The sequence below is a fragment of the Cnephaeus nilssonii genome, assembly GCF_951640355.1.
Source record: "Cnephaeus nilssonii genome assembly, chromosome: 6".
NCBI classification, from domain to species: domain Eukaryota; kingdom Metazoa; phylum Chordata; class Mammalia; order Chiroptera; family Vespertilionidae; genus Cnephaeus; species Cnephaeus nilssonii.
Window position 1 is genome coordinate 22,091,112 of NC_137077.1, and position 10,401 is coordinate 22,101,512.

At 34.6% G+C, this 10,401-nt stretch overlaps 1 protein-coding gene across 1 annotated transcript; it reads left to right on the plus strand.

Moving 5' to 3' along the window:
• Nucleotides 1-1,354: 1,354 nt before the first annotated feature.
• On the plus strand, nucleotides 1,355-10,070 carry LOC307101944 (killer cell lectin-like receptor subfamily F member 1; the record flags this gene model as incomplete). Its single annotated transcript, XM_079775453.1, has 6 exons — nucleotides 1,355-1,439; nucleotides 3,357-3,455; nucleotides 4,300-4,455; nucleotides 6,145-6,284; nucleotides 6,647-6,759; nucleotides 9,962-10,070. 6 exons carry the CDS (start codon nucleotides 1,355-1,357, stop codon nucleotides 10,068-10,070), a joined length of 702 nt encoding a protein of 233 aa, XP_079631579.1.
• Between the last annotated feature and the right edge of the window lie 331 nt (nucleotides 10,071-10,401).

The window sequence follows — 10,401 nt, forward strand, 5'->3', positions numbered from 1 at the left end:
TCAGTCCTCAGGCCTATGCCCTACCCACTGAGCCAAACTGACTAGGGCAAAGTTATCATTTTTAGAACTGTGTTACTCTTTTTGGTTTGCACCTAAGGGAACTTTTTATAGTGAGAAAAAGTTATAAACTAGATTTAGTGATGATTACACACATCTACATATTTACAAAAATCCATCCATTCATATATATGCAATAAGTGAACAACATGGTTTGTAAATTAGACTTAACTAAAGCTAAGAGAAAAAATGCTCACATTTCTGCTCTGCATCATGAATATTGGGCATTATATTCAAATATCAGAAAAGATCATTGGAAAATATGGTTTCTTTACCGAATTCACCCTGATGTTTCAAATATTATATTTAGGGTATCTTTAGCATGCCAAAAATTGTCAGTATTTTTTTCTTCAAATTATATAATTATATCATTAGTATAATTTGAAAAATTTTATGATCAAAAATAATTTAATTGTTAGGTAATTGCAAGCTAAGTATTAGGGAGTGTAACTGAAAATTTACATATTTAGGTTAAAAACGGCAGCTATATATATCATTTAACTCAACTCTTAAAAGATATAATTTCTATTGTTGCAGAAGACCAAAGAAAACCAAAGACGTTTCTAAGAAAAAGTAGGGACACTGTTTAATACACCGGCGGACTCAGGGAACAGCCTTCCAAATCTGAGTGAAGGAACACGCATGGGGCTTTCCTTTATATCTCCCTCCCTGTGGCCTTTGTCCCGCAAACATGGGATTATGTTTCTGGTCCTTTTCGCGGGCCTTGCAAGAAGGCCCCCAGGTGTTGGGAGTCTCCAGACCGTATCTGATGGTCTGGCCTGGCGCCAGCGTTAATAACCCTCCCTCCGGGGCAGTGCACTGTTCACAGTAACAGGTTCTGCAAGACCAGCATCTGGGAAGGAGGTAGTGACTTAACTATAGGTTATCAAGAATGTACACTGAGCTTGCTGGCATGGATTCAGATCACTATCCCCCCAAATATCAGGGTTACATTGGAATTAGCCCTTTTTAGCCTTCTCACTATTTCCCTGACTTCGTGGAGTTATGAGAAGAAATTTTTTAAAGGACTGTTATGATATTAAATTAAACATGTGGTAGAAAGTTGAGAAATCATGGTATCTAGGTCGTGAGAAGAAGAAAACAAAACATTTCCTCTGAGGTTTTCACCAACGATGAAACTGTGAAGCCTTGGGTGTACCCTGAGTGGACACCTTGAAAACAAATTAGTAGTTGGAGGACAAACCGCTGATTAGCATCAGGTTTATTACTTTCTTATTACATATCATACTTAAAACAAAAATACACACATACACATACACATTTACTCACATTAAAGATGCAAGATGAAGAAAGATACATGACATTGAATGTGCAGTTGAAAAAAAGGAGTTCTGGCCAAACATCCCAACTTAAATTTAAAGGTATGGAATTCAGGTTTTTTGTTTTTTTTTTCCAAGTGGTGTGGATTGATATGGGCATGGATTTAACATGAATATTAATGTAGATAGTAATTTCTAATATTCTGTTCTTGAACTATTTCACTTTTTGGTGCTTCTGTCTTCCGTCTCTCTCTCCATCTCGCCTCTCCACCTGTTTCTCTCATTTATCAATGCGGGACTAACAGTTATTTACTTTTAAAATAATATTTTGTCTCATATAATTTATTAGGATACTCTCAGCAAATGTATACATTAAATTAAAATTAATAGTTAAAAATGAATATGAGTTGTCAGTCATGCATCTCATTATTCATAAAATATGGCATTTTAAATACCAAGTTTTAATTTAGCTTGTCAATAACTTTAAAATATGGTTTCCACGAGGTGAAAATTTTTGTTTTGGAAAGTAGAGATATTAGCCTGAAAGATCACAAAATGTGGTGGTTCCTATGTGCAATCTTTTTTCACTCTCACTTTGTAGATGTCGCATGAAAACCAAAATGTGTTTTGGTGCAGAAAAGGAGCTCAGGGCGCTACAAATTCCAACTCTTAATAATAGTGAATTAAATAGTACATTCTAATATTAATACTTTACTGTAGTGTGTAGCAAGGAAATTCCAGAGATTGCCAATTCCCATAAATCCAGTTTCTGTCCCTTTTACCCTATTCAACTAATTGATTCAACTAGTTTACTCAACTAGTTCCCCTACTGTTGGACATTTATGATATTTGCATTCTTTTAAAAATAATATTACTATTATAAGGCCTTGTACATAGGTCTTTTTTATATTTTTGTAATATGTAACTGGGACAGGTTTCTAGAAGGGTTGCTGGATGATGATATAAATGCCTATAGAAGTTTGTAAACTTCTTTAAATATCTCTCCATAGCATTGTACCATTTCACATTTCCATGTTTTTAATTGTTTGCTTGGTTAGCTCACTTGTTTGTTCTTCCAAATAATTTTATAATAAAGTTTGCAGAAATTCATCACAAACAATCCAAACCATAGCAAACTGATGTAGTTAAGTATACTAAATCACTTCTTAATTTATCAATTAACTTAGGGAAAGTTTATCTCTTTGACACAGCCTCCAGACCAAAAGTGGTTGAATTTCTATTTGTTCAAGTCTACATTTAAGCTTTTCAGTTCTTTATGTGTTTGTTTAGTTCGCCTTATGTTGGTTGTGGCACTTTGTGGTAATTTTTAAGTTTATTTCCAATTTTCTTCTTGTTTGTTTTCTGTTTTGTTAGCTACCTAAAGTGATAATTTTTCTTTATTTATATTTTTAAATGATATTGGATATATAAAGGCAATTGATTTCAGTGTGTTAATTTTATTTCTAATTGTTTCATGTATCAATAGTTTATTTTTTTTATATTGCTGAGTTATATTACATGGTATGGGTCTAAAGTTTTCTTATTCATTGAAGGACTTCTGAGTTATTTCCAGTTTATGGTTATTATAACAAAACTGCTGTGAACATTATAAAAAAGCAAATGATTAATTAGAAAGGTTTTATTTGTGTGAATATATGTGTCTGTAAGTGCCATGCACACACATGTGAGAGTGTATGTGTATGGAGGGGAGATTATTACATACGTAGATTAAAATTCTTTTTTCCAATGGTAAATTATGCTGGATAGTAGCAATATTTTAAGACTTAATATAATATTACCACCCAGAGTATTATAACTATACAATAAAGTATATTGACCACCCTGAGTAGTACAACTATACAATAAAGTAAATATTTTTCTATTTACTTAAGTTTTATGCTTTTAATTGCCTATTAGCCTTTGAAATCCAAAACCAATATTACATATAATTCTGTTGTTATAATTGCCACTCCTTAGAAATGTCCTTTTCTAAGCTAATTTATATGATTAATTTCTCAGATTTTTCTGTGAGGTTACACTGGTACAAAATCTTATTGGGAATATCTGGAACAGTAAATGGTATTCTGGTTTTGACTTTTATCTCCCTGATTCTTTTGGGTAAGTTAAAATGTCTTTAATTAAATAAATATATGAAAATGTGTACTTTTCATGTTTCTTTTCATATTATGTCTCATTTCATATTTATAGTTCCATACATTAAGATTTAATAAGGAGCTCCTATGTATCAAGCAATACATTATACTTCATTGTATTGTATTTAGTATGCAGTCAAATCAGATGAGTATTTGTTCTCAAGTGGCATACAGTCTGATAGGAAGAAAGTGTATGTGTGTGCACGTATCCATATTTTTGAGGTGAATATTAAAAAACAATATTTCTTTATTTGTCAGCTTCTTGTAAATAGATAGAATTCTATAATTTTTAATACATTTTATGTAAGATTATATTTAATTTACTCTTACTTTTTTCCAACAAATATTTTACTGAACAACAAGTATACCACAAACATTACTACAAACTCCCAAACTGAAGAAAGGAATAATCATGTGGAGGAAGCTCATATTCTATTGGAAGAAATAGATTTTCAGTTAACAATTATGGTGGGATGGGCTAAACACAGCATCGTAAGCCTCGGTAAAACATTAAGAAAGCATGAAAAGAGCATGTGTACTTCCTAGAGCAAGAACTTTGTTTTATTTGCTGTATTCTCAGGACAATACCAGGCACAGAATAGATCCTCAACAAATATATGTTATTTAAGTGAATTAATTGTACGATATTGGAAATAATTTCTCATTAGACATGAAAATGAAAAAGAAACTTTTTAGTTATCCCTTCAGTGATTTCTTGTTCCAATCATCAGAATCATGCTAAGAATTTGTCTCTGAGACATTGAGCAGGGAAGATATTTACCCAACCTTACAATAATCCTATTTTCAAGTTTCTCAAGGAGTGTTGCTAAAATGCCCAAAAGGAAATAATTCAAATATCACCCAGCATGATGATATTGGAAACCTGAGAATGAAGAGTGACACAAGAGGAACTATAAGTACTAAAGACGCAGACCACAATGCTTCAAGTGCTACAGACCATAGAGGTATTTTTCAAGGCTTTGGCCTATTTTTGTTTTAATCTTTAGACCTTCTAAGTTTGAAAAATCTCATTGAACATATATGTAACAAATTAAGTAAACACATATCTGATATAAATCTACTTGACACTCAAAACTTGATTCACATACTCGAATATATTTACAGTTGGGGGAGAGCTGTAAAACAGAACGTAAAGATTTAAAATCAAGTTGAGACATATAATTATGAAAACTTAATTGTGATGATAAGGCAATATGTAATTACTGTTTTTGTTTCTTATTTATCTTTTTTTTGAAATACAAATAGATAAAACAGTTATATCAAATAAATTGATATTGTGTTAATAAGCTTAGAACTTGAAATCACACAGAATTTTGGAAAACTGTTCTCTCAAATTTTTTAATTAAACATTTTAACAACTCTTTGAAACTTGGACATTTTTTAAAAATATATTTTATTGATTTTTTACAGAGGGAAAGGGAGAGGGATAGAGAGTTTGGAACATCGATGAGAGAGAAACATTGATCAGCTGCCTCCTGCACACCCACGATTGGAGATGTGCCCACAACCAAGGTACATGCCCTTGACCAGAATCGAACCTGGGACCCTTCAGTCCATAGGCCAACACTCTATCCACTGAGCCAAACTGGTTAGGGAGGACACTTATTTTATAGTATATGTGACGAAGCTGCAGATTAACTTATTTTATAACTACTTATCTAAGTATTTTCTCTATTCCCCTAATTTGTGTAGTCCTCTTTATCATATATGAATTGTGATAATATCACATATCACACATAAAATATTATGGTCATCCTAGCCATTTTGGCTCAGTGTATAGAGTGTTGGTCCTTGGACTGAAGGGTCCTGGATTCGATTCCAGCCAAAGGCATGTATCTGGGTTGCAGGCTTGATCCCTATCCCTGGTCGGAGCCTGTGCAGGATGTATCCCTCTCACATCGATGTTTCTCTCTCTCTGTCTCTCTCTCTCCCTTGCACTCTAAAAATCAATGGAAAAATATCCTCTGGTGAGGATTAACCAAAAAATAAAAAAGAAATTATAATGGCCACATTTGGGTAGTTATTTTGGCCTACAATTATATTGTTATATATAGTTCACTTTCCCTCATTATTATTTCAAAAGTCTCAGATCTTTTTACTTGGAGACTTCAATTTAATTTAAGAAAATTAAAGGACTTGATGAAGTTGAAATTACAAAGAGATTGAAAAAATGAATCTCAGTCTTACTTAATATCAAAAGGAAGACATTGAGAGAGATTACACAGATAAAACAAAGATAGAGATTCTAAAACTTTATGTGGATAAATTCTAAGCAAGTGGTATAGATAATCTTTTATTTACTCTCTCAAGTAGCATTAATGCTATATATATATATATATATATATATATATATATATATATATATTAATTGGTTTATGTTTTTTTAATAGTTATATTGGATCATAGCATAAAAAAACACCTTTATGTCTAGGGTTTGCTTTGTCTCACTAAATTAATTTTCTTAAGTCCCAAGAATTATATTTGTATTTTGGACACTGTGAGTCTGAACACCCTGTGATGAATGCTTTTATTATAGCTCCACTCTTATTTATATAACACAAGTATTCTCACTGTCAATTTTCAGAGATACACATACAATTTAATTTTTCTTTGTTTTTCCTATTTCTCTATAGGATTGTGCCCATCAGAATGGCTCAAATATCAAGAAAAGTGTTATTGGTTCTCTAATGAATTAAAAAGTTGGAGTGACAGTTATGGGTATTGTCTGGGAAGAAACGCTCATCTAGTAATAATTCAGGACCAATTTGAAATGGTATGTTGTTTAGTATCATGGCATTAGCCCCTTTACAGTTCAAAATGGCTTTCCTCAAATTTCTTCTGACCCTTCATTAAATTATCATTTATCTTGATTACTGAGTTTTGGGGACCCTTTTAAATTGTGTCCTCACTTTGACTCATGCTAGTCCTGATCTGAATACTTGTATTCAATTTGCAAGTAGACTATGTGTATGCATATAATATATCAAATAACATGTATAAATAAGATATGAATCAATTAGTATAAGAATCCTCATGTGGAGTGCGAGAAGACCAATTAAATTCTAAAATTGTATTTAGTATGTTTTAATTATTAAAATATTCTGTTCATCTAGTTACTCATTACTCACTTTTTAGGCTTTTATACAGAAAAACTTAAAACAATCAAATTATGTGTGGATTGGACTTAACTTTACCTCCCAGGAGAGAACATGGAACTGGGTGGATGGTTCTCCATTAGCTTCAAAGATGTGAGTCTTTACTAAAAGGCAATCTGGTTTATTGTTTATTGTAAGACTTATCTTTATAAAACATCTCTATGTCCACCAAAATCAACTCTGAAGTAATTATTGGTACTAAAGAATTTTAAAGAATGAAAAGTAATTTAATGTTCACTGGAGTAATAACAAATATTGTGATTTGGTTTACAGACTAAAAAACTCAAAAACAATAATGGTTGCACATTTATTGTTTAAAGACTACTCATGATTTGTATGAAAAGGTGGACTGAGCCAATGTACTCTTGTATTTTCAAGTTCTCAATGTTTACTTCAGGATCTTTAGTAACTAAAAAACAACTTGTGTATAATTTTTGTATTATATGATTGAACATTAAAAGATAAATGAGAAATTATAAGATCAAACTAAAGAATACAACATGTTCTCAGCAATTGCATGAGATTATTGAGGATTTTAAATTTTTCATCAATATTTTTGTGTGCTTATGTTAATTTTATAATAAAATATTTAGAGACACAAACAGTAAAACCAGTAAATTCAAATTTTATCCTGATGTTGGTAGACAAAATAATGGTCCCAAAGATGTCCATATCCAAATACCAAAATCCTTAGACTGTATTATCTCTCTTGGCAAAAAAGATTTCAAGGCTGTGATTAAATTAATAATCTTGAGATAAGAACATTATGCTGGATTAACCAGGTGGTCACAATGTAAACACGAGTCCTTACAAGAGAGAAAATAGGAGCATGTAGTCCAAGTGATATAGCCATGGCCCACGCAGTGCATGCAGCCTCTAAAAGTTGCAAAGGACAATGAACAAAACTCCCCCCTAGGGCCTGTGGAAGGCAGAGCTGTACACACTTCATTTACTCCCATAAAACTAGTTTTAAAATTCTGACATCTAGAACTGCAAGGTAACAAATTTGTGTTGTTTTAAGCCACTAAGTTAGTGGAAATTCATTAGAGCAGTGATAAGAAACTAATACATTATGTAACCAACTAACCAATTAATGATACTGTTGTGTTATTTCCATTCCATTACTTTGTCATTAAATATTACTTATTTTCCATCAGGGGGCAGATGCTCAATGCAGGAGCAGAAACCACAGGCATGGACAAATGGAACAGACTGATGAATCTCAGAGGGAAAGGGGGAGGGGAGGAGGATGGGAAGAGATTAACCAAAGATCTTATATGCATACTAGAGGCCTGGTGCACGAAATTTGTGCTTGGGGGGGGGGTTGTCCCCTCAGCCCAGCCTGCACCCTCTCCAATCCGGGACCTCTCAAGGGATATCTGACTGCCGGTTTAGGCCAAGGATCGGGCCTAAACCGGCAGTCGGACATTCCTCTCACAATCCTGGACCACTGGCTCCTAATCGCTCACCTGCCTACCTGCCTGGTCGCCTCCAACTGCCCTCCCTGCCAGCCTGGTCGCCCCACGCAGCCTGCTTGTTCAGCCGTTTGGTCATCCCTCACTAACCCCCTACGCCAGCCTGGTTGTCCCACACCTGCTTGTTCAGTCATTTGGTCATCCCTCACTAACCCCCCTGCTTGCCTGGTCTCCCCACGCAGCCTGCTACCCTGCTTGTTCAGTCATTTGATTGTCCCTCGGGCCGGCTCTGGGTGTCTGGGCAGCTGACATCCAAGGATTTCCTGCGCCATGAGCCAGTCCTGGGCAGCTGGGGGGCTGAGAGGACTGGGGGACACCGAAGGAAGGCACATAGAGTGGCCAGATCTGCCTGGGGGCGGGCCCGGCTGTGTCGTGCGCCTGCCGCCCCAGCAGGGCTGAGGGGACTGGGTGGGTGCTGCCATCTTGTGGCTGTGGGCGCTGCCATCTTTGTGAGGGCGTGATGGCAATTAGCATATTCCCTCTTTATTAGATAGGACCAGAGGCCTGGTGCATGGATTCGTGCACTGGTAGGTTCCCTCGGCCTGGCCTGTGCCCTCACTGCACTAAATGAATCAATCTAAGCAAGTCAATCAAAGACATTATTGGAATGGAGAATAAAATTATGAGATGGTATCATCTGAGAGTAGGGTTGTACCACTGAACATTCTCTGATTGATCACCAAGAAAGGTGCTTAGTTTTCCTTGCCAAATCCACTCAACACTACCTATAAGATTTAGTTTTAACTTTAGACCATGCCTGGGGATTTTTGTTCAAAATTTGTTCAATGTAAAATTCAAACATAAACTTGGAAACAGTGTATTTTCCAATATGAAAATCCAGCACTTATTTGCTCCTTATTAATTTGGAAGTTTTCTTGACCCTGTACATCTTGTCCATGATTGTTTCTTAAACTTTTTCCTAATTTTAAATAAATTCCTAACAGAATAAAATCACTAACGTTATAGTATTTTATAGATAACTTTATAATTGTATTTATCATACTTCTTTATGGATAATCTAGAGGCCCGGTGCACAGATTCATGCACTGGTAGGTTTCCTTGGCCTGACCTGCAGGGATTGGGCTGAAATCAGCAGTCCAACATCTCTCAAGGGGTCCTGGATTGCAAAAGGGCAGAGGCCAGGCCAACGGACCCCACTGGTGCATGAATCCATGCACCGGGCCTCTAGTATGCATATAAGATCTTTGGTTAATCTCTTCCCGTACTTCCCCCTCCCCGCTTCCCTCTGAGATTCATCAGTCTGTTCCATGTTTCCATGCCTCTGGTTTCTGCTCCTGCGTTGAGCGTCTGACCCTGGTGGTCAGTGCATGTCATAGATAATACAATAAATGTATAATTTAGTTAGAGTTTATATAGGTCAGTTTGTGTACAAAGTTCTATGAAAACATTAGTTCATTTAATCTCATAATAGTATCATGAGGCAAATATTATTAATACCATTGTACAATTTGATATGAGAAGCCAGCCACAAAAGTTAAGTGAGTTGTTCATGTAACTTAACCTTTTTTTTTTTTTTAACCTAAGGACCACATGGAACAATGCCAAAAATACTCAAATGGGAATGTGGGCACACATTTATTCTTAACTCTATCATTTGCAAACTAACTCTCTGAGAACTTTCTGCCAATCAGATAGTAATACTAAGTTACAGAGATACGGTAATGTTTAGTGAGTCAAAGTATTTGCACATGCCTTGAAATTTTGAATTACCCTTTAATTAAGGGAGGACATTAGCTGCAAATACAAATGGATCTCTTCAGCAGCAATGATTAACAATATATTTATCCTCTCTTCTACAGATTCTTCATAAAAGGACTAGCTACCGAAAACAGCTGTGCTGCCATCAAGGGAGACAAAATTTACTCTGAAGCCTGCAGCAGTGTTTTCAAATGGATTTGTCAATGTTAATATTCTAAAAAATAAATTGTAGTGAAATAATCAGTTATCAAAGTTTTTTGCCTATTTTTGTCTAATATTAATCTTCAAGAGTAAGAATTTAAAACTGGAATTAAACACCAAAATCTTTTCTCCATTTTCCCTTCATCATCCATATTGATCCTAGCTTCAAAATAACTCCTGCTTATAAGCTGCAATATACCCTTTCTAGTTTTTAATGTGATACTATAATCTAGTGTAAACCCATGCATTTATATTCATGATTTTTATTCATTTTTTTCATTTCATTTTTCATTTATTATGTTTGCTTTTCTGTATTTTGCCTTTTTATTATTAACAATCT